This window comes from Solea solea, chromosome 9, assembly GCF_958295425.1.
Source record: "Solea solea chromosome 9, fSolSol10.1, whole genome shotgun sequence".
NCBI lineage: Eukaryota > Metazoa > Chordata > Actinopteri > Pleuronectiformes > Soleidae > Solea > Solea solea.
In genome coordinates, this window is record NC_081142.1 from 15,389,911 (window position 1) to 15,415,058 (window position 25,148).

Genomic DNA, 25,148 nt, shown 5'->3' on the forward strand with positions numbered 1-25,148 from the left:
AATTTAATTAAGTGTTTTTTTTTTACTTCATTCATTCATTCATTCATTCAACTACTCTACTATTCTCATCTTATATTAAATACAATTTTTGTTCAGTCAATATGGAAACAAAACTATGGTGGAGTAAAAAAATGTTTGAACAATATTGCAAATGTAACTATTTATCCAACATTTAGGCTTTGACTTAATAAAATGAATGTACCACCAAATAATTTGATGTATTAACCTTTACAGTCTATATAATTCATCTTTGATTCATCTGATACACGTGTTTATCAAGGAGCAATTAACATTTGTCGTACTTTCTGCTGTTATTTCTTACTCATTTGAATTCTGAGCCCATCTGTTGGTGTGCAATGTAAGTTCCATCTGACATCAGTTTGTCTCTTTCTGTCAGCAGTAAGATAACTGTGCACGCGCGTCTGTGCGCGCTCCCCGTTGAGCGCCGGCCACGCTGCTTCCCCCCACTCTCTTGTGCGTGTGCGTGTGTGATGGAGATGATGGAGGCTCTTGATGACGGAGCTCCAGCGACAGGACAAGTGCGTGCATCGTCGAGTGCGTCTGGAGTTGACAACAGAAGCAGAAGCAGAGAGATCCGCGCGTGACGAGACTTCCACACACACAAACACCAGGATGATTTCCGATTATGGATTCAATTTGTTATTATCATCATTTTGACCTACTTTCATGCACACTTTTCATCTCATCACTGCTCGTGATAGGTGGTAAGTAAACAATGTTCAGTTCATAATCTCATGGCTGTGAAGTGAGCTTTAGTTTTCATTTTGTTTACTCTAATTGTGGATTCTTTAACCTGTTGGTGCATCGTTCACTTTTCTGTAAAAACGCTGGAAATCAACTTGCAGGATGTTTTGAAACGTTTTCTAACACATATAAAGCCAAACATTGAGGATATGATTGTGTTGAATGTAAGCGCTTGTATTTCAAACAGTCCATGCTTAGAATTTTAATTAAAAGACTCTGAGGTGACATCATTGCCTGCAGTGATTGCTGGACATTTTCAAAAGCTAAAGATTCCTAAAGAAAAGAAAAAAGAGAGAGCCTGAACAATGGTTGGTCGGGGAAGTGACACATGGCACAATGGGTAGAATTGGTGGTGGTGGGGGGGGGCTGTTGTCTCACATGGATAAGTGTGAATGGGGCTTAAATGGGGATTTTCTACTCCTTTTTTTGTCTCTGCAAAACACTCAATAACGACATGTCTTGCTTATCACCACGAGACAAAAAAACAGACAGCTTCACTGACAGCGTGCATCAGTCCAGAGGAGATGTCAGGTGCCCCGCATTGCATGTGCCGTTTGTGGGGTCTTCAGATAGGACCAAACAAAAGACACTGAGAAAGTGATTTGCATTTGAAAAAGGCCTTACACGCTGTGGGAGGGGATGTGTGGTTGTGTCTCAAATGAGCCTCTGAACTCATGCCTCAAGGGAAATACTGATGTTGCATTCAGTAAAAAAAAGAAAAAAAAGCAAACCTCACATCAGAAACCACCTGTTATGATATCCTGAAACATACAGTACATGGACAGTGAAGGGGAAATGTATTATTATTACTGGTTATAAGTGTTTATTTCTTACATAAATGGATTTGTCAGAGTCTGTTTGCGCATCTGGTCTAGTTTAAATGTAATGTCTGTTTTTTTTAATGGTTGTTTACAGTATATACGATAGGGACTGAACAATTGATTGTAAATCGAAATCACAATACGGCCTACTGCAATTTTCAAATCGCAGGAGGCGCAATATTTCTTCTTTTCAGATTCAACATTGTCCTAACGTATACACATAATTTATTTCATTTTACCTTTATTTAAGTCAATTGAGAACAATTCTAACCTGGGCAAGAGGCAGCACAACAAACAGGGCACATAAACAATAAGAAGTGACACATCAACAACAAACAATATTTAACAATTCAAAGCACTCACGTGTTGAATAAAAATGTTTAAAAGTAGGTGCAACTGTCACAAATTGTTGCCCTCGCTAAATTTTTAAAAGAAGAAAGTGGAATGAATGAAGTGAGTTTTAGGAGGTTTTTAGGTGCAGATCTGTAAATGACATCACCATAATCTATGACTGGTAGGACTGTCATTTTAACCTGAAGCTGTTCATGTTCCACACACTGAAGATAACGTCTCTGTTTCTCACAGATCTGCCCAAATATCACACAGTACTCACTTCAAATGAAAATGAGGATAATTATGTAAAAATGACCATTCCCTCAGATATTTATTCAAAAATCGTTCAGCCCTAGTGCATGGGCATATATCCAGAGAGTCACCACTGATACTCGTGCTATCCATCACACCCCTGGTGCTCTCAGTCAAACCTTTCAGTCACACTGAGTCCAAAGTCTCGTCATGTTTAAGCTGCTCCACGCAGGACAATCCTGCCAGCTGTCTGTGAAACATTGCCCTTCACCAAATGACAGAGGACAAGTGCCCAAAGATGGCACAACAAGTGCCACTGTGCCTCTTGTGTGTCTTTATGGTCTGCACTCAGCCTGATTAGGCCTCTTCAGGGATGATTACTGTGCATTCAAATCTGTGCCGCTGCATTTGTGGCATGCAGCTGCATAATGAAGTCAGACCTTTTCTTGCACCTCTCATGCAAAACACCTCAAAGTATCACTTACATCCAGGCACAGTTCGTATGTCGCTGATGAGGCTTTTAACAGTTGTGCTGCAGTGTGATCTTCATGTGATGGAAACGACACTTGTGCAGCTGATTCCTGTCTGAGGCATTGTGACTCTCTGTGTCCTCTTGTGCACATTCCGTGGATTATGTGGATTGTTGTTTCTGAGCTGGTCCCATTCGTTGTGCCTGGAGTGTACGGCAGATTTGAAATGCCTTGATGTGCGTATTTGTCTTTGAGATTTCCCTGCATATGTTGCAGCCGCAGGGGGGGCAACTTTTAAATTGGTTATGTTATATAAAGGAGTGAAGAAAAACAGCAGTGCTTTATCATAGGTTCAGGTTCTTTAAGGAGTTTATTCTTTAGGTCAAACTGAAACTGTTGGATTTCTCTTGGGTACGTTAAAGTTTACTGAGCAGCAGTGCAATTTATTTTTACTGTTAAATGCTAACTCACCGTGCTGGATGTAGAGATATGAAACACTCTGATAAAGAACATAGACATCCTGTATGCATTTTTAATAGGTGATGAAGTTCACGGTACGGGAAAGGGAAACATCTGAAGTGAGGTGACTGTAATCAGTTCTCAACACATTAGTCTTTTGATATAAAATAACATTTAAAAAAAAGTCATGAAGTGATACAGGATTTAATTACTTTTCATCAATGGGACTGAAGGAGATGAAGTGCTTATCCTGTATTATTAGTGTGAAGTGATTCAAATGTGCTAAAACCCATAAATAAGTAAAAACGTTGAACTTGAAGAGCTGCATGACAGATGCGAGAAAACTAAAATATCAACCAAATGCTTGTCTGCTCTGTTGGTGTAATGTAATGAAGTCCTACAGAAGTAAACACTGTTTAGACTTTCATCTGTAGCAAACCTGGCCTTTACTAAAACTATTATCAACAAGAGCACATGTCGTCTTACGTCATGTTCAGTGATATAAATACATAAATGTAATTTCTCCTCAGGTGTATCTCCTGACAAACTGCCTCAGTCTGTGGACCCCTGCTCTCCCAGTCCATGCCAAAACAGAGCAATATGCAGGAGTCACAAGGACGGCTACTTGTGCTACTGTGTGCCAGGGTTCCAGGGATCTCACTGTCAAATCGATGTGAACGAATGTGCCTCGCAGCCGTGCAGGAATGGAGGCACCTGTGTGGACAGAGTGGGCATGTTCTCCTGCCTGTGCTCTCCCGGGTTCACTGGTGAGTTTTGCTATTTTTACCAAAAAGACAATCTTATGAGTGGGATGACATTTCATGTCCCGAAGAAGCAGATTTCTCAGTAAGAGAATGTGGGGTTTTTTTTTAACCTGAGGGTTTTCCCTGAAAAAGTACATTATTACAGTTCATATTAAGTTGATGAAGGGGTTTAACATCAGTTTGAGGCTATATGTTGATTATGTGTGCCTCTTCTGAACATACTCTTGTTTTTAATAAAAAGGGTCTTACTCTAAAAAACAACAACCTCAATCCACTGCACCGTTGTCTTATAGTAAGGAGAGTGTGCGTTCAAACTTAAACCCAGCCTCTCTTCCAGTGTCAGCTGAGAAAGGCTGAAGCGACACCAAATAAAAAGCTTAGTTTAGTTCATGGTCCAGTGTGTATGAATTAGACATCTAATGGTGAGAATGCAGAGTGCAACAAATGGAAGAATCCTCCGCTCAACCCCCACTTTCCTCAGTGTGTCAAGGAACTATGGACATAGACACTCGTCCACAACACTCTCCACTATTCCACTGTCTCTGCTGTTTACTCCTCCTTCTTCTATGTAGGTTTATACAAAGGCTTATTCTAAGGCTCTGAAAGCATTTATATTTGAAATGGTTTCTAAATCCTCATAAACGCTACACATAAATCCCTTAATAGATGATATATGACCATTTCCTTGGACAACCCTACTAAAATGTTATTTTTAAATTACACTTTTATGTTAACTACCATTTTAAATGTCACTGAATACCTGAACTATTGAAACCCATACGTACACTTGCTTAAACAGGCTGTTAAACACTTCATAGATTTTTATAGCTTTACAATGCAGGGGGCTAGTGTATCTGTGTGCCTTAGAGTGACAAACATCTGTGGGTCCTTGTTGTGAGATAAAACAACATTCTGGCACACGATCACAGCCCCACTCCCCTCAGTCTGCGTGTCATTCTTACGCGACCTCTGACATCTGCCTCGCTTTCATGTTCTCAGGAGCCACTTGTGAGGTCCAGATTGATGAGTGTCAATCAGAGCCGTGCCTCGGCGGTGGCAGTTGCCATGACTACCCCGGTGGCTTTACTTGCACCTGTGTGCCCGGTTTCCAAGGACACCGGTGCGAAATCGACACCGACGACTGCCAAGCTCTGCCATGTCAGAATGAGGCTTTGTGTATAGATGGGGTGAATGAGTAAGTAGAAAAAAATGCAGATAATTTAATAAAGTATAAAAGATAACTTTTATACTTTTGTATTTTTACATTAGAAATGCACATATGTTTTGAAGATATTCTTTTAAATAGTGACATTTCTGAGTCATGATTATTGACCGTAGTGTTGTGTGATTGTGTCTCAGATACCACTGTGACTGCTCTCACACAGCCTTCACAGGCACACACTGTGAGACTCCGCGGCCGCCGTGCCATTCTGAACCCTGCTTCAACAGCGCCATCTGTAAGGACAATCAGGGTAACTACACGTGTGAATGCTGGCCAGGTAAACATAACAATTTGACATTTTGCACACATTCAACATGGGACGTAGTACAGATTTGCAAAGAGAGAAAGAGAAAAGTGTAATTCAGAATTAATTAAGTTCAACCACAGTGATACAAGATACAAGAATAAAGAAGTGTATAGTCATTTGCAAAGTTAAAATAACAAAACCACAGTGGTTTAGACCAGTGTTTCTAAATCCTTGCCCTCGAGATCCAACACACCTGATTGAAATGATCAGCTCGTTATCAAGCTCTGCAAAAGCCTGGTAACGAGCCATTTATTTGAATCAGGTGTGTACATTCAGGCCAAGTGGGTCCCGAGGACCAGGACTGAGAAACTCATGGTTTAGACCAGGGCTGTCAAACTCAAATATTCCAGAGCATCTAGTCTGGTAAAGAGGGGGCCAGACTGGAGAAAAAAAGTGGTGGGGGGGTAAAATAACTAGGTGGGCAATATGACCTTAAAATTCTAGCTATTCTATTTATGATGATATTTCATTGAATTTCAAAGTAAAAATTATTGCTCTGGAATGATGTATACTTAATAGTAATGACACAAAAAAAAATCACAAAACAGAGAAATAAATCTAAATCTAAAACTAATAGTAAAAGTAAATAATAATGCAGAATAAAACACCAAACAAGCTTATATATGTGTAATTTAATGCTGAATGCAATAATAATGTGACAATTGCAACCGAATATCTTATTATAACTATTATAAAAATATAAAATATATTATAGCAAACATCAGATTCTGTCTATATTCTATCACCTGACTGTGTTTAAAGAAAGAGGAGGTCATTATAACAGGATATTAAGTGTTGGGCCGCATGTTATTGATTAGGGGGCCGCATGCTAGGCTGCCAGTTTGACACCTCTGGTTTAGACAATGTGATGAAATTCTCTGTAACTATGATTTCCCACAGCTACAGAAAACATGTCGCGTATAGTAACTGCAGTTTCATGCTTGTCCTGTATTTACAAAATATTCCCCTCTGCACATTTACCCCATTCACTGTCTCCATTTTTCAGGGTTTGAGGGCCGTCAGTGTGAGACAGACACAGACGAGTGCAGCAGCGGCCCTTGCATGCACGGAGGCCGCTGCATCGAGAGGTCGTGGCAGGCCCTGTACGGCAGTGAGCCTCTGCTGCCTGAACACTATGACCAGCAGCGCGCTGCGGGCTATATCTGCAGCTGTCCTCCAGGAACGGCAGGTAATATATTCTGACCTAACATATGTGAATTTATTATACACTAAGTCTCGAATGATGAATTTGCAGCAGGTTGTTTCCAGAACATACCACACTGTATATGTATAGGGGTAGAGGTGTCCACTCTGATTGTCCTGTAAGAATAAGATGACATGTGTCATTAATCTGTGTGGACAGAATTTTACTGTTTATAAAAATATATTTAAAAAAATGCACCCCACACATGCATATAATAACGGTATATCCACGTCCTGTACATTAACTCAGTTGTACTATGAGTCAAAGCTAAATTCTTCCAAATAACAAGGCTCAAATCTTAAACTGCAGTAATAACATGGTAAAAGTATGGTAATAATTTTGTAATAGAGAAGGTGAAACAATGGTGATAATGTCATATTCCCATTTCCAGCTTGGTAATAACAAATGGAAAGAAGGAGATGAAATCAGAGAAACACCATATTATCCAAAGTAATATCCACGTAATAGCCTGGTAGTTATAATTACTATAGATTACCATATGTGTAATACTTTCACATGAAAATGATTTCTAAATTAAAATGTATAATTACCATATTGTGAAGTTGAAATCCATCCTCTCATGTCCCACATACATTTAATACATTAATATTACCAAACTGCAGCTAATGTAACTGATAATACTGCCGTTAACAACTGATCAGTGTCGCTTTACGTAATGTTGCTTTAAATTAAACACAGTGCGGTTGTGAGAGCAGAAAATTCCAACTCCCTTTGTTACACAAGACGTAATCCACACTTGTTATAAAAGTCCTATCGGGACTAGGCTTGATCTTGCAATGTCGGTAAGACTGTGAGCCGTTTGCCTGCGGAGAAAAAAAATGGAATCCCTGTCAGTTGCACTGGCACTGACTCACTGAGGTAGCCAAATAGCATTAGTTTAATCCCTAGGATCTGGCTTTGCTGGTCCCCTGACTGCAGCTATTCAGCCTTATGTGGTTGTTGAGACATAGACGAAGGGCAGACCTGCACCTGCACGAGCCGTACGTACAAACTGATGTGATGAAGTTAGACAATTCTGGGCCTGTTCTGGGTGAAACAGTGACGGCATGATGTGGCTGCCTGCACCATGGATATGGGGGATTTTGTTGCTTGGAACAGGTAACACAAACATGTTCTTGTTGTCGTTGTTTTCTTACTACTAGATAGTAAATGATGGTGTTACATAATGTGAAGTTATCCATATCTAGGCCAGGTGTTAGTGTGTTTCTTCAGCTGCATATGACAAAAAAAGCCCACTCTTTGAATTTGTGTTAAACCTGAATCTATAAATAGACAAATATAAGCACACAAACAACTTATTTCAATAGTCCGGTTGTTTTCCAGAATAGGGACATGGTAGTTCACGCAGGTACTAAAGAAATTAACAATAAAAAATGATCCAAGACTCAAAGAACAGACATTTTGATTTTCATTCTATCTTAATAGACAGACAACAGGCAACCAGTAAACAGTGCCTGTGTTTTTAATATATTACTGTGACCTCAACTCCTGCACTTTCAATGTCGAGTGAACTTTAAACACGTTACATTATTGTTTTTGTCTTTTATTTACTAATATTGTGTTGGCAGGTTCCCTCTGTCAGGAGGTGATAGACCAGTGTGATCCCAGTCCATGTCAGAATGGAGGCAGGTGTAAGAGCCATGTTGGAAGCTACAGGTGCCACTGCCTCGCACAGAGTCACGACGGCATTCTCCACGGAGGTGTGAACTGTGACGAGAGGCTTGTTGGCTGTGAAGGACACGAATGTGGGAACCATGGCTCCTGCTCTCCTTTCCTGCTGGATGGGACTCACGGCTACACCTGCTCCTGCACAGCCGGCTACACTGGACCTCTCTGCCAGACCCCCACCACTTTTTCTTTCGAACGCAGAGGGTACCTGCTGCACCAGAGTCCGCAGGTGGACGCTGACGTGTCTTGGAACATCACCCTGAGCTTCATGACGGTTCTGCCCAGAGCTTTGTTGTTCCAGCGGAACAGTGGCGGTCTGCTGCTGAGTCTGAAGCTGCAGGGAGGGCGGCTCCGTCTCACACTGAGGAGGGAGGCTCCTGCTGGGGCCGATGTAGAGAGCTCTAGTAGCCAGGTGCTGGAGCTCCCACACAATGTCACAGATGGAGAGTGGCATTCTGTCGAGGCTGTGCTTGAAAAGTGGGTGCTCAGCCTGAAACGGTTAGATGCTGGGAGCTGTGGGAGCCAGTCATGCCACAAGGTGGCCTCAGTCCAGAGCAACCTGGCCAGAGAGGTGGTGTCTCCTCAGAACACTTTTATTGGAGGAGTGCTTCAGGACTCAAATGGCCCCGATGAACGTTATCCAGTTCCAGCGTTTATTGGCTGCATGCGGGATGTATTTGTGGACTGGCAGCTCGTCGTCCCTGAAGAATGGCTGAGCAACTCGGCTGTTAATGTTTCTCCTGGCTGCAGCCACAGGGACCACTGCCTGGATGGGCCTTGCCAACATGGAGGACAGTGTGTGAACCTGTGGCAGAGCTACCACTGCCAGTGTCCAAGGCCCTACGAGGGACACGACTGTGAGAAGGGTATGTTTGTGTGTTTCCACTCAAAAGATTTTGTTTTCAGAAGTCTCCAAAATGACATGCCAGACTCATATGTACTGTTATTGTAGGCTTTAAGCATTAAAACCGTGCGTAACTTTCAAATGTAAACAAATGTCCATTACATTCAAACAGGGCCCAAAGTTAACTTTTTTGGCCACCAGCCACTGTGGCAGGTGGATTATGAAATCCACATTTTTACCAGCCAAATAAATGAAGGTGAAAGACACAGAACATGCATAAGCAATAACAAATAATATTAAGTGGCTTTTTGAGGACTCATGGTCCCTAATTGCTTTACTTTACTATCAAAACTATACGTTTTTTTTGTCCCGATTACAAATGGATTTGACTTCGCTTTTTCTGAGCCATACCTACGTCAGTCACAGCAGTACATTTCTTCTGTACTGACGTCTGAAACAAGCCAGTCATGGTGGGTAGATTGACAGTTTTACCCACCAATCTTAAAATGTACATGCATTTGGTGTGTGGTTGGGTGTTAATTTCATGCTCTGCATTCAAACCATTGTCAGTTAAGTTCACACAATGTGGAGTAAGTCTATGAGCTCCACTTGATTCTCGCTGTCTTTTTTTTAAATAACCTTCCTGCAGTACACACAGGAAGTGATTCATTTTATGTCAAGAGAGACTAAGGCAACAGCAACATTGTGCTATGAGAAGAATGAGAAGGCTGCACTCACACCCGCAGGGCTCCGTGCCGGTTCCTGAACCTAATTTTGAACCTTACAGCACATTCAAACCGAAAAATAATAGAAAAGCAAAGTCATATTCTGGGTTATGAAGACAAGTAGGAAGTAGAGGAAGTATGGAGGAAAAGGGGGCAGTACCGCAGAGTAATTTCCTCCCACTTTGGTTCCTCTTATTTGTGTGAATGCGGGCTAGTTCGCCAGAATGCACCAAGGTCCTGAGACTCCACAACGGAGCCAGAACCAGAACTGTGTTTGTCTGAACAGACTGGACTCCCCATGCTGCCACTGTATACACACAAATGCTCCCTCAGTCAGGTGTGATAGTATTGCTTGACAGAGCCCAGCAGTATAACATCAACGTTTCTACAGCTTTATGACATTCTTGCTGATGTGTCATCGAGATCAGCGAGAAGAGAAGCGATGAGGCCAATTTAAAGGCACAGTTAAGGGCAGAGGCAGAGATCCTCTTATCTCACACACTGGATTAAGGATATTCTATTTTGGAATTACACGGAACTTCCGAGCAGATGACATCATTCAGCGAGCTGTGGAGAACAGAAAATGAGTGATACATTTAATTATTTAATTTTTTCACATATGCTTTTTTTTTTCTCCTTCCTTTTGGTGTTTTACAGAATTTGCCATCCTTAACATTGCATTATTCCTTTTACCTGTTCTTCACCTGAACCACTGACTAGTTTAATTTCCCTACTGAGGATATTTATAGCCTCTTGAGTCTATCAAAGCAGATTACCGACTGCAGTGTCTGATTAGACTCACACACACACACACACACACATATTCAGAGACATTTAGAACAACTTTACGCCGTAACGTGGTTGTTACATGACTCTTTGTGACCTCTCTGCCTGCGTGTCCTCAGTGTCCCGCTGCCGTGTCAGGTGAGCACAGCACAGCACAAAGTGTTGACAGTGGTCACAGTTTATGAGGGCTATAGTGGCTGTGCTTACACTTCCACTTCTCTTCCTCTTGTTTGTTCAAGTAAAAATTCTGTCAACACACAAACCCAACATGATTAGATATAGCAATCAAAGGTAATAAATATACAACTTCAGTGCTCACTCAGCACAAATAAGAAGACAGCATGTTACACCTATGTCCCGAAAATTGAAGAATTGACACGTTTTCCATATTTCCAGAGCACGTTACTGCACGCTTTGGGAACGAAGACTCTCACAGTTACGCTGCGTTCACAGTCGCCGATGACGTGGGACACAACCTCTCCATCTCCCTCTTCCTGCGCACTCGTAAGAACAGCGGCCTCCTCCTGGTTCTCGCCAACAGCAGCAGCCAGTACCTGCACATGTGGCTGGAAGACGGCAAGGTCACGGTGCAGGTCAACAACTTTGAGAGCGTGAAGGCCGAGAGTGCACTGGACGACGGGGAGGTCCACATTGTGAGTGTTGAGGTGTCGGAGGATCACATGACTCTGTACGTGTCAGCTCAGAAACAGGGCGACGTCGACGTCAGGACAGTCACTGTCCACGCCGGAGACACTGTACATGTGGGGGGTCTGGTGGACAGAAGGACAACTGCGGCGTTTGGTGGATACTTTAAAGGCTGCATCCAGGACCTGAGGATGAATGACAACAGGCTGCAGTTCTTTGGACTGGACACATCAGTGAGAACTTATCCACTCAAACTCATAGGAAATGTGACAGCTGGCTGCTCAGGGGACAACATCTGTAGTGTGAGTAAAACCCTTGTTGCTGTCTCTCTCATCTCCAACACCGTCCCTCTGTAAAGAAAACATGTCGTTGTTAGTAAAAAACATGTCACTTTTATTCCACTAAATAGGATAAATCATCAATCAATGTTGTGAGACTAATTTAGGTTATTTGACATAAAAATTAAAACATATTCAGCACAACATTAGTTATAAAAGTTCACTATCCCCACATACCTTTCTCATCCTCAGAGAAACCCGTGTCTCCATGGGGGGATGTGCTACTCCGTGTGGGACGACTTCACCTGTAACTGCCCACCCAGCACAGCAGGGCGGCGCTGTGAGGAGGTCAGATGGTGTGAGCTGTCTCCGTGCCCCACAGGCTCAGAGTGCACGACGCTGAACCAAGGATATGAATGTGAGTGGAGTCTTGTAGCATCATGAAAACAAGCTTTAACAAACAAAAAAACAAGTTACACAGTTATGACGGTTGAGGGCTGTGGTGCTGGCCGTAGTAACCAAGGACTTAGCTGAATAATATAGCCGTCAACGGCTAAGAAATATAGCATTTACCGTTTTTTTACTTGTTATACCAGGTCATCTTGGCCCCAACCCTAACCTCACTTCTTCTCCGTGCCTAACCCTAAACCCCTGCTCTTTGCCCCGACATTGAGTTGTTTCTTGTACGTGATATACTTAGAAGCAGTCTCTTCCACTTTTCTGAGATTTCTCTCAAAATCCTCTATTGTAGTGAAAACTTCGGGACTTCTAGCTTGAGGGAATAGTTGCCGGCGCCTGCTTTTCACTGGCAGCCGGCCCTCAGTACGTCACTTCCAGCCCTCCGAAAAACCCTCAACCAGTTATGACATTATAACATGAGGATTTCACAGTGTTAGAGAGACTGGTCTTCTCCTTGACATGACACGATATTCAGCAGTTACATGAAAGGCCTTACACCTGAGTTTGAGGAGATCTTCATGTAGGTTGTCTAACTTTTGACCCTGTTTGTGGACTTAGTCATTGTCTTCATGTAACACATTCATCCGGCCTCTCGCTGTGTTTACCATGTCTGCGTCATTAAGCAGGACTAGCGCGAGGGCAGCTAATCTGATTTTCTTTGCTGGGATTAGTGATGGTATACTATGTCACCTGTCACTCCTGTAAGACACTCCATGCTTGACTGATGGAGGAGTCCAGGTACTGTAAAAGAATTTAATTTTCAAACAGACTGTAATGTGCCCGTTGTCTTCTGCTTCTGTGGTGTTTGTATTCTTCCTAAAACCAGTAAACAATGTAACCAAAAAGCCATTTTAAAAGTGTCTGAACAAGGTATTTTCCCCTTATTATTCAGGCTATGCCAACGCCACTTTCCTGAACAACAGCACTGTCCTCTCCTACCGTGGAAACGGACTGATATCCCGCAATCTAACCAACATCTCCCTGAACCTGCGCACGCGGAAGCACAATGCAGCGATTCTGCACGCGGAGAAGGCCTTGGCATTCATCACGCTCTCTGTCCAGGATGGTTTCCTCTCCATTGAGCTTCAGAGTTTCCGTTTGGATGATAGTGTGGTGGAGCGAGCGCAGGCTGTGTCTACAGTCAGCCTCAGCAGCCGCAGGCGTGTCAGTGATGGCGAGTGGCACAGTGTCCAGCTGTTCATGGCGGCGCCCTGGATGCACACGTCCCAGTGGACTCTGGTGCTGGATGAAGAAATAGAGGAAGCCAGCACTTCCAGGAGCCGTGGAGGCAACATTGACTTCCTCAGAGAGGGCGTGGACATTTTCCTGGGGGGCCTGGACCCTGTTGCCGACTGGTCCCTGGCTGGATGTCTGGGCACAGTAGAACTGGGTGGCATTGCCCTGCCTTACTTCAGCTCCTCTGATGTGAACCTGCCACGCCTGCAGGAGGAGCAGTTCATCCGGACGTCGCCGCGTCCACCACTCCTCGGCTGCAGCGGGGCCTCTGTGTGTGAGCCCAACCCCTGCCTGAACGGAGGGGACTGCCGGGACCACTTCAACACCTACAACTGCAGCTGTGCAGACGGCTGGACCGGCAGACACTGCGACGTCTTCGCCAACGTCTGCGCGTCCAGTCCCTGCGTCCATGGCAACTGCAGCGTGAGTGGGGTGTCCTACAAGTGCACCTGTGAGTTTGGCTACGCAGGTGTGGACTGTGAGAGAGAGGTGGACAGGTGTGAGAACCACCTTTGTGCTCATGGAGGCACCTGTCTTCATGGGCCGGACAGATATGCCTGTCTCTGCCCTGAGAACTACACTGGAACCTTCTGCAAGTAAGTTAAAGAGGCAAGAGAAACAGTTCTAAAGACATCAGAATAGAGTAAAACAGCAAAGATGTAACTCTCGTGGAGAAGACACAAAAGAGGAATTCGGTTTAATCCTTTTGAAGATAACTTTGCTCTTCTATGAGCAGTTTTGAGAGTTGAGTAAGTTAGCAAACACAAAATCCACAAATAAATGCTCCAAAATTGCACAGGCAAGGGACTGCACCACAACACAAACAAAATCTTTCACCGTAAATGTCTCTGCATGTACGTCTCTGTTCAGCGCTTCAACCTCGCCTGCAGCGAGCGTCTCAGAAGTCGCATTTCTATTCTCGTGTCAGCAAGAAAAGACCTCGCTCTGCTGTGTGGCGTCTCACTACACGTGGCTCTCTGGTTTCGGCAACAGTTTTCAGCATTCTCCCCCCTGTCATCTAGCGTTTGCCTCGCAGACCCAGCAGGGGAACGCCTCCAACCATTTATCCTGTAAACACACAGCCTCTTCCATTTTGCAGCTCTTGCACAAGAAAAAAGCTTTTGCAAGTGTCTCTCGCTAAGCAAGCCACCAGACAAGCTGCAAGCTGGGGAACATCTGCGCTGTAAAGTTTTCATCAAAATGACTTCTTTTTGTTTGTCTCCCCTCTTTGTGTCTCTTTCTACCCCCGTCTCACCACCTTTCTTCCTGTTTGCCTCCAGTGAACGCATTGAAGAAATTCCATGGTACATTGCTGTCAGAAAAGTGTAAGTTGTTTTTCCCCCTCGATCTCTCAGGTGTGTGCTATTTGTTTCCTGTTAGATATTTGTCTCTCAAATGTCAAGGTTTTTTTGTTTTTGTTTTTTTTACATCAATGTAAAACAAAATGCCAAGAAAAGCCCATTTTACCATATCCCATGACATTTAAAAAAAATGTGAAATGAGTGACATTTCTGACATCAGTTACTTGAGAGATCAAGTCCTAAGGCTTATCAAGTCCTTGGAGCAGGGCTGTCAAACTCATTTTAGTTCAGGGGTCACATACAACGCAATTTGAGCTCAAGTGGGCCGGACCAGTAAACATAATAGCATAATAACCAACAATAACAACAAGAACTCTTTTCTACAAAACCTATTATGAACAACCTGAAGTTTCTTGAGAAAACGAAGTGCATATTTCAACATTATAAAGCAAAAGTTTACCATTTACACACTTACGGATTACAGCGGATCTACAAAGGCACAAAACATTTAGTCACGGTGTCTGAAACAAAGAGACAAATATAGTTTTTAACATTATGAGCAGAATGTGATCATAATTCATCCTGCGGACAGGATTGGACCCTTGGGTGTTTTTTTTTGTAATCTAACATCCTGCTGGTGAAAAGTTGGAATAGGTCTTTAATCTGATTACTATCCTGGTCACAATGCCTCTGATTCGTCTGCTTCCATAAAGACGTCAAACTTTCCTGCTCACGACCCAGTGAAGTCCAAAAACCCTGTGACTGTGTACAGTATAGGCTCAGATAAAACAGATGGATAGCATGTGTGTGTGTGTGTGTGTGTGTCTCTTACATGTCCGACTGTCCTCTAGCAGACGTCCAAAGCTGCCTGTTTCCGTGTGCGGCGATGACACCAGAAACTACACCTGCTTCAATGGAGGGAACTGCACTGAACGAGAGCTGTCCTGTGACTGTCCATCAGGCTTCACTGGACACCGGTAAGACAGAAGACGACACAGAAGTGGACAGAACGCACAACTGTACTGTCGTCCTTATCGACTTACAATAACAGATGAACCAATAAAGGGACAGGGGGAGCACGGAGACTAAAGCGTTATAGTTCAAATCCTTTTTGAAATCAGAAAGGCCAAAACCTGGCCAACCTCAGCATAAACCCAGTCTCTGACCTCACTGTGAATGTTGTGTCTCCAGGTGTGAGCAGGAGGTGGACGAGTGCAAGTCCAACCCGTGTCTGAACGGAGGCTACTGCCGCAACCTCATCGACAAGTTTGTCTGCGTGTGTGAAATGAGCTTCGCTGGAGACTTTTGCCAGATGGACGTAAGCGACATTTACTTTTATGTGGCACTGCTGCTGTGGCAGAACCTCTTCCAGCTGCTCTCTTACCTCATCCTCAGGCTGGACGACGAGCCGGAGGTGGAATGGGGAGGGATGGACTGAGTGGAGTGTGCGTGCATGTGTGTGTGTGTGTGTGTGTGTGTGTGTAAGACTGTTTGAAGAGTATGAATGCAGAGAAGCTTTGTCAGTGAAGCACTTTTGGAATCCTGAGCACACTTATCCAATCCAAAGTGCTGTGCTGTAACATTAACATGACATAAAACACAGGTGAAAATAAATAAATAAGTAAAAAAATAAACAAAAAACAACATCTCACATTCACAAGGCACGGGGAAAACAGCAGTTCTGCCAAACGGCAACAGCTCACACTGACGTCAAAGGCCAAAAGAGAACAAGAAGTCGTCTTAAAGACGAGTTTTAAAAACAAGAAGTGAAGGAAATTATTACTCCTGTAATAGACCGATGCAGTTAATGTTACCACAGCACTGTTTCTGTGCCTTAAAATGATAATGTGATGGTGAGAAGCACCTTATGCTACACAAGTAATTCATTTGTGTTTTTAATTTACTTGCATACGTAGCTGTATGTCCCAGAAATAGTCATTTCCTCACAAATCCCCTAAAAGCCATTCATTTTATGTAGATCCACAATCCAACTATTGTGTCGGCACAGAAATGTAGGAACCTACAAACAGTGTTACGCCCGGCCTGAGGGATCACAGAGCGCAGCATTTTTCATACAACATGAAATGGAGAGTGCAAAGTGTGCGACAACAGTGAATGATGTTATTTATGATGTTTCTTATTGAAAATATCAGGCTGTCAGGAGCTCCAGTTGGATGAACGTGTGAACAGTTATCAATGCATCCACAGGGGCTAGAAGACGGCAACGTGTCTCTTTGTTGTTGCCGTGCATTCAGAGCACTGTGTGTGTGTCTGACTATTGTGCGTCATTTTGTTCCAAAGAAGAAGAAGATTGTGTCTCTAAAGCTTCCCGTGTGAGGCCGTTTCATCTGAATTATCTGCTGCTTTGCTTGAATCGTACCTGTCAACATTGACCGTGCTGCTGTGGTCACTGCACTCGTCTGTTCTTCCACTCACATCCTCTTAGTCTGTCTGTCCTTCAGCGCTGTTGTCTGTCCCTCTGATCCACTTTTTACATTTGACTTCTGTCCTTGTCCTTGTCCTCTGTCCTCATGTTCTGTCCTCTGTTGTTGTCAAATAAAATTAAAATATTTCTCTTCAGGCTTTGATTTGATTGTTGTCCTCTTTTCATCTCTTTCTTGTCATTTTTTCCCTCATACAACAACAACAACAACAACAACAACACATTTGTTCCTCATTTTTCTTCCACCCCTGGTGACACAGACTTCATTTGAAGGACCTTTCATTGACCTTTTCTGTCCCCTCCTTACGTCATGTGGCTTCTGTAAGACACAAACATGGACAGTTAATCTTCTTTAACGAGATATAGAGTGAGTGTGACTCACAATAGACGTCGTGCATGGATTTAGATACAGAGTGAGAGAAGGAAATGTACTGACTGTCCATACACTTTTATCTTTTACTGGCCTGACCCGTGTGTTTTAATAGTTTTTACCATTTTTAAGATATAGTCCTCAATTCAAGAAAAACTCCAATCTTATTTGTTGGAATCCTCATCACGTCCTGACAACAATCAATAAATAAAGTTTTATGGGGTAAAAAGAAAGACATTTGTTGACGATTCCTACCTGCCTGTTTATATTTTTATTTTTAAGAGTGGAGCTTTGATGATATATTTTCAGACTTATACTACTACTATACTTATACTACTAAAAAATGTAATCTTTTGAGAATAAAGTCATAATATTAAAAAAGTCATAGTATTATGAGATAAAAGTCCTAATTTTACGAGAATAAAGCTGTAATATTATGATTCTTCTTATTTATCATTATCTAACGTATTACTATTAAATAACAACAGAACAGTCTGCAGTCGACCACTCCCAGCCATTTCCTCCTCACAGTTCACAAAACAGATGATTTCCTCCATGTCTGTGTGATTCTTTCTTCCAAACAGACTCCGTTTCTTTCACCACCTTTTCAAAAGTCCTGATGCTAAAGACAATGCGGTGCTGATGTGACAAAAAGACCAATCAAAATGAAACTCTCCACGTTTCTCATCTTGACGCAGGTTTGCAGCTGATCATCTGAGATTTTGCTTGAATAATAATTCCGATTTACGATTCTTGAAAGATTACGACTTTATTCCCGAAAGATTTAAAAAAAAAACGCGGGGGTTTCATTCAGATTCACGGCATTGTATGTTTCAAAAGCAGTGTCGGGTTGTTCATGATTCCTCCTCTCTTCTCTCTGTCCTCTCTTGCTCATCCATGCACATTTAATCTGAGGAAGATGAGGCTACAGGGGCTTTTTCCTTTGGCCTTTTGTAAGATGGAAGATGACAGGAAACAAAGTGTGAAGTCATGTCATGACACACAGTAATGGCTCCTGCTGTCCTGCTGCTCCAGTCATACACACACATAAACCCATGTGGTAGGTGACCTAACGGCTGCCTGTTGAGCTGCAGTGAAGTAATAGTAAACACTAGCACTTGGTCCTAATGAGTCACAACCTCATTTCTGAGGAAATGCGTAAGTTTGAGGCTCAAATTGAAACTTTTAGGTGTCCGAATGAATGGAAGTCAGTGCAGTGTCCTAAGATGAATAGCTGCACAAACGTGTGTGTGTGTGTGTGTGTGTGTGTGTGGCACATCTACCCTGATGGTGAGGAACATGGGGGGGAGGAGGAAATGAGAGGCAGTTTTTCAGTGTCGGCACTGATGTGGCCGTCCACATGGAGAGAGAAGCAGAGAGAGAGAAAAAAAATCTGCTTTGCCAGCAAAAAATGCTGCATCTGCCGATGAAGTGCAGTTTCAGCACAGAACTGGTGGCATTCACAGAAGTTGGGCCTGCTTCACAGACACATATGAGGGCAGCTTATCTTGCAGACGCACACACACACACACACAGAGCCGGCTGATAGTGCTGACAGCGGGGAAGCAGAGCTGCCGTCTCTCTCCGTGTGTCACTGCTCGGCTGAGGCTTCTTGGTGGCCTTGCCATGTACCTAAGAGACTGGTTAGTTAGACATTTCTGTGTCTGTGTGTGTGGCAGTCAGTGACTGATGGCGGGTCCTGGCTGCAGGCTGCTCCGGCTCGCTTGTGTCACACTCGCTCTGGCAGCCAAGTGTGCTGCGGTGACAGGTAAGCACTTTCCAGGAGTCAACAAAGAACCTGTAGCGAGGGGGGGGGGGGGGGGGGGGGGGGGGTGTAATGTCTGCAGCGTGGAGCGTGAGTGCACAAGTTATTTTTTGCCTCGGGATATGGACGGATGAATTTTTATTAGAATTATGTTTCCACACTGATTGCTCAGAAGAAAGTTTGCTGACTTCTGAGATTTGTGTGTGTGTGTGTGTGTGTGTGTGTGTGAGCTGACAGGCTGACTAAGAGGCTTCAGGTATGAAGACAGTGTCAGGCTGAATTTGTCATGACTTGTTATGGAAGCATTCTCACCGCTGTTGTGCTGTTGCTCACCTTTTATCAGCCACTCACAGTGTCACGACCATCACACCAACCACAACCACTGATGTAAGTGCATGTGCATGTGCCTGCTCCGGCTGCTGCTGCTTCTCCGCTTAATGAACGCTCACGATGGCTCACCTGCTGCACTGGAGGCTTTGATTCACTGGGGGGTTTTTTTTTGACTGGCCCGAGTCAGAAATGCGTGTTTGCATGCGGGGGTACTCGTGTTTCTGGTTTGGGAGTTTTCTGGTGTGTGTGAAGATCAAAGGGTGCACAGAGGCCGTACGTTATAAACGTATCATAGCAGATTTCACAAGTCATTAAAAAGGCCTTCAGACACTTTATGTAAAACAGCTTTTCTTGCCCCGAATTGTGTGTGTGTGTTTGAGTTATTTCCGTTTGTGTGAGTGTTATGTTTGCTGTGTCGGTGCTGACAGGATCATCAGGCAGCATATTGCCTGTGTGTGTGTGTGTGTGTGTGTGATGCTCCACAGATAGAACGGGCTCCGCACGGCTCACGGGTGGCTGCCGTGCTGGCACCGTGTCTGGTTGCTTTGGCGATAGTGGCGACGGTGGGGCTGGCGTTGGCTGTGGCCAAGCTGCGGGAGAGGCGGCAGACGGAGGGAGGTTTCAGTCCGCGGCAACTCGAGGCTGCCGGTGGTAGCGGCCCACCTGCTGAGCTGAGAAACACATCCATCAGCACGTTGGCAGCACGCGTGGAGCGCCTGGTGTAGTGACAAGTGTGTGTGTAAGAGTGTGTGTGTGTGTGTGTGTGTGTGTGTGTGACACAGCTTCTGTTTGAACATGTTTTGGTTTACCGTCTTCATCTGTCTCTCTGTCCTCCATCGACTGCAGCTGACCTCTGAGAGTTTGACCTCTGACCTGTTGCTGTCCATCAGTCTGGTGTCCTTCGTCCTGCTGCTGGTTTTGGTCCTGACTGCAGTCGGACTCGTGGTGGCGCTGAACCGCCGCGCCAACCACGGCACCTACAGTCCCAGCCGACAGGAGAAGGATGGGTCTCGGGTGGAGATGTGGAGCATCACCCAGCCGCCGCCTATGGAGAGACTCATATGAGACATTATTAGTAGGGATTGTTTCTTTTTCTTCACCGATAGCATTTCCAGTATCACATGCTTGAGTATCAGTCTGACATTTTTACATATTTTACACCACAAAGGTGTTAACAACACATTTGTGCTGATGCTTTTGCCACCTATTCATAAGCAGCCATTTCATAAAGATAATATTCCAACTGCATAACAACAATTCGGCTCCTGTAAGGAAGAATGAGTTTTTGATGTGAAACATAGGGGTTTTTGATTTGTACCAAATTTCCTATGTCCAATCCGGTGATTTTGACCAATATTGGACCAGGTATGATACAGAGTACAGTAGAGGTTAAGAACTGGCACCAGAAACATACCATTTTCCCCCTGAATGTAAACCTGGTCTTTTCCTCCTCAGCGTACCTGCAGCCTGAGATCACAGCTTACTTTTCATTTGCAAACACACATGCTGGAGTCTGTGACACCATTTTAGTCCAGTGTTTTGAGGAGAGCGGTGATAAAAGTGCCTGCGTGGAGCTCTCGTTACCATTCGAGCGCCTGAAGTGTCCCAAAATGAGTTCAGGATGTGCGGAGTACAACGAGTATGTAATAAATTTGATTTGAGCACAGCAGCAGACACGGGAGTCCCAAGTGTCCAGCTGACGGTGACTCTGGAAAATGTCTTCTTAGGCTAAAAAAGACTGTAAACATGGAGAGAGATAAGATCAAGGTTTCAGTGATGGTTCGCTTGAGGTTCTCTTGTGGTTCAGTTCTAGTTGTTCAGTTCAGTACGGTACATATTATTTTTTTTAAACGGAAAATAAAACAGCCACTGGACGTCCTCCACTGTTGTCCGTTGTGTTGCGTTCAATGTCGTTGTTCGTTGTTGTCGCCGTACTGTACCAAACTGAACTGTACCGTGATGGAATCAGGTGTCATGCGCTCAAGGTTTGCATATTGGACCTTTAACATGCAGACATCACAGATTTCCTTCCACCTCTGTCAGATTAACAGCTGCAAATTAGAAAGTGAGATTAACAGTCGCTGTGCGACTATAGACAACGGTCTATAGTACTGGCAACAGAGAGGTGGCGAGGTGTGGGGATCAGTTTCTGTTCAGCGCCTCATAAAGACCTGGTCCTGCTTCTGCTCCATCCGTCTCCCACAGAGACAGAGTCTGTCGACGCAAAGATTTGAGTTCAGACTCCGTCACATCTGTGTGTGTCTCCATATTCTTAGCATTGACGAAACGCTCACAGAAACATTTAATCCAACAGTTTGATGTAACACATATGCACCAAGTCCTCCTCATTTAAATCCAGGAGAAAAGTGTCCTTCTAATTCTTTGTGACGCGTCCTTTCTTTCTGTAAATCCACACCGAGAGCACATTAGTCAGAATTCAGGATTAGATAGAAGAATATTTTCTTGCAAATGTATTATTTATCATTTATGTCCTGTACTGATTATTTTGTTTCTTTCTTTTTTAAACTGTGAATTTTATTTTGTGAAATCTGTTGGTTAATAATAATGAATTCATTTGTTCTAATTTATTGAATGTTAATGAAGTTTCCAGGTTTTTTTTGTACATATATATATATATTTTTATTTTGTAGACTTAAAAATCACTCAGTTCTCCTGTATGTCCATCAGTTTAAGGCAATGTGAACCATTCATTTGTAAATTTACATTTTTAAACACATTAAACAGTGCTTATATTGTACTTAACCTGATTAATGTCAAATTCCAAACTCAAGGCAAACGACATAGAATAAACAACTTGAGTTGTAGAGCAAGCCACTAATAAGATTCTTTTTCTGTTTACTGGGTCTATTTCAGAATAAATAAAATGAAAAAAAAGGTGATTCCAGGGATGCAAGAGACTGAAACAGTGGCATTTATTTTCAGTTCACAGTGCATACATTACGTGCAGTTGTACCAGTAGCACATTAGATTCCGGACCTCGACTGTTTAAGTCAGTTGTGATGAAAAACATGCGAATGTTAAATAAATTGGGGTAAAAATGACACTACTGAAGCAAAAAAAAAAAAAAGTAACATTGAGTGAACTTTTGTCTGGTTTAGGTAAAGTGATGTTACCGTTTTTGTAAAGTTAAACTGGTATTTTACTTCAAGTTTTGTGTCAGAGCTGCTACAAAAGTGCTGAATATCTCACACGTTTGTGGACGTGGAAAAGCAAATCCACTGACGATCCATCATCTTAGCTGTTGTACAACATTAGTGTAAACAGGACTAACCATCGCTACTGAAGCTTTTCATATCACACCGATCCCACGGACCTCTGCGGTTAGATCAGTATCAGTAACAAAAACAAAAAATATAAATGTTCCCTCAACGCGGCAGATGATATTTAAGATGTAGATTTCCATCATGGTTTGAGATGATGGACGTGTGGAAAAGAGAAATAAAGATTAATACCAGAACCAAACACATATGCGTTCATACATGCAGACACAACAAGTTAGAACTGGACCAAGCAAAGATCAGTCTCTGCTCAGGAAAAGTTGTCAAAATGGCTTCATAAGACGTTTTTGTTAATATTATTTTTTTTTTCTTCTCCAAAAATAAAATCTAAAACATTCAAATATTATAACTTTTGTTTTCTTTCTTCTTCTTTTTTTTTTACACAACATACAACATCAATTATATATTATTCATGTAAAATATACTCAAGCCAGAAAAAATACACATCTATTCAATTGAAAATAATCTTTCATTAATATTAAAATGAACTAAAGAAACTCCTCTGAGATTTTTCTCCTTTTTTTAAATACAGTTAGCTCAGAATGAATGTTCAAGGTTTTTAAAAAGAGAGAGAAGACAGAAAAGAGAGAGGGGGGAAAAGTATCACATAATAATACAAAAGTAACTACCTAATTTACATAAGGAAAACTAACCGAGAGAAATGTCAAGACCATCTCTTAAATTCAGGCACGAAGATTCCCAAAAAACACTGAGTATCTCCAGCTGAAAGTCAAAAACATAACAAAAGAAAAAGTAACACAATGCTACGACCCAAGTTCAATTCAGGTCAAAGTGTGAGATCCAAAGAAAGGGTTTTATTTCTCTGTGTGATATAAGGTGGTCATACTACTTCCTATAATACTGTACCTCGTTGTGATTGTATAGAGCTTCCGACGTCACAGCGGTCGGTGTGTTTACGCCACCATGTTGGCAGGAACAACTTCTATTGCAGAAATGAACGCTGACAGTTCACTGTGCACTTTAAAATCCACAGACTTTCCCAAAATGCCCAAAAACCACGTTGGATTTCACTCAGCCAATCAGCAGAGATCCAGCTAAATGTGAGTTGATGATCTCAATCAGGTGTGTTAGAGCAGGGAAACACTGTTCTAAAATGTTCTAAAAATAATGTTCCTTTCACTTTATTTGTGCTTTTCTTGTATATTCTTAGGAATCATATAAGGTTCCTTCATGGACCTTGATTTTCTACATGAAAATAAAACAAATTGTGTAACAAAAGGAAAAAAAATGGTCTTGCTATATCCTCCAATAAGACTCTAGGGTTGATATTTTTAATTTAATTGAAAAGTATTTCAATGAGTGCCCTGTAAAGGGTTCAAATGACACCAGGCAGCATTATTTCAGTATTAAAGCATATTCAACTTTCGCTCATCCTACTCCAATAAAAGTGTGTAAAATATACTATGAGGGACAAAACGTTAAGCTGGTGCTGGATTCTGGACTGTGATCACTGCTAAGTGGAATCCACTGCTCAGAACTCAGAATCTTCTGTGATGGAGTAAAACGCTCTCCCGTTTGCTTGTCCTCGACAGTCTTTGTCGCCATCTTCACATTTTATGAAAACAGCCAGTGTAGAGACAAAGTCGCCTGGTGTATGTATGTATGTATGTATGTACATATATATATATGTATATATATATACATTATGTCTGTGGATTTCAGCAGCACAGCTTCCTGCCAAAGTGCTGTAATTTGGATTGCTGCGTGACATCAGCTCTGTATTAGACGACACCTGTACTGTATAAGGCACAACATACAGCACCGTAAACACACACAGTTGCATCACAGGTGACTCATTGCGTCTAGAAACTAATTTGACTACAATGTTAGCATAATAATATAAATATTTGCATAGTAACCAAGTGTGGTTTGCAGTGACTGAGGCCGGTAACAGAGATCGCTCTGGACTCTTGTTTTGTTTTGTTTTGGAATTACTGGGACTGATTCGTGTGCTCAGTTTTAAAAGCACGCCAAAGACTTTATGAGCGAATCGTTAACGCAGAGCAGCACTCAGAGAGTGGAGAAATAGCTGCTATTAAACTGCCACGGCGACTGGCGTCTGGCATAAATCATAAGAACAACAAACCATAAATGTTAAAAAAAAACACAAGAACATGAAAAAGCTTCTTTTTTAACCTCCCCCGCCCCCCGCCTCTCCCTCCCCTCTCTCTCTCTCTCTCTCTCGGGTTTTTTGTGGCGACTCACAGAATGATGGGAACCCACGATCTGTGAATATGACGTTTCTCTCCACAGGAGAGTCTGTGACAGACAGAGTGAAGACTGTGGACACATTACATCCAGCTACTCTGTGAGGAGGAGAACTGTATTGCTCGGTTACAATCACTGCAGTGTGTGACGCT

The 25,148-nt window shown here is 42.8% G+C and overlaps 1 protein-coding gene across 6 annotated transcripts; it reads left to right on the top strand.

Annotated features, from left to right (window-relative positions):
- Positions 1-484: 484 nt before the first annotated feature.
- crb1 (crumbs cell polarity complex component 1) lies at positions 485-22,475 on the top strand. Of its 6 annotated transcripts, none has more exons than XM_058637819.1 (14): positions 485-725; positions 3,631-3,867; positions 4,864-5,059; positions 5,224-5,363; positions 6,400-6,582; positions 8,187-9,152; positions 11,038-11,588; positions 11,817-11,982; positions 12,916-13,855; positions 14,540-14,584; positions 15,412-15,537; positions 15,752-15,878; positions 19,954-20,199; positions 20,315-20,402. In XM_058637819.1, the coding sequence occupies exons 1-13, from the start codon at positions 647-649 to the stop codon at positions 20,191-20,193; spliced, it is 3,996 nt and encodes a 1,331-aa protein (XP_058493802.1). In that variant the 5' UTR covers positions 485-646; the 3' UTR covers positions 20,194-20,199; positions 20,315-20,402. The 6 variants fall into 6 exon arrangements, with proteins under 6 accessions (XP_058493802.1, XP_058493801.1, XP_058493803.1 ...); XM_058637818.1 differs by having other exon boundaries at positions 19,954-20,207; positions 20,315-20,401; XM_058637820.1 differs by having other exon boundaries at positions 15,415-15,537; positions 19,954-20,207; positions 20,315-20,401.
- Positions 22,476-25,148: the final 2,673 nt, after the last annotated feature.

Coding starts and splice junctions, on each gene's coding strand:
- crb1 (XM_058637819.1), top strand. CDS start 647: ATGGATTCAATTTGTTATTATCATCATTTTGACCTACTTTCATGCACA. Junction 11,589..11,816: donor CAGGGGACAACATCTGTAGT/GTGAGTAAAACC, acceptor TCTCATCCTCAG/AGAAACCCGTGTCTCCATGG. Junction 13,856..14,539: donor TACACTGGAACCTTCTGCAA/GTAAGTTAAAGA, acceptor GTTTGCCTCCAG/TGAACGCATTGAAGAAATTC.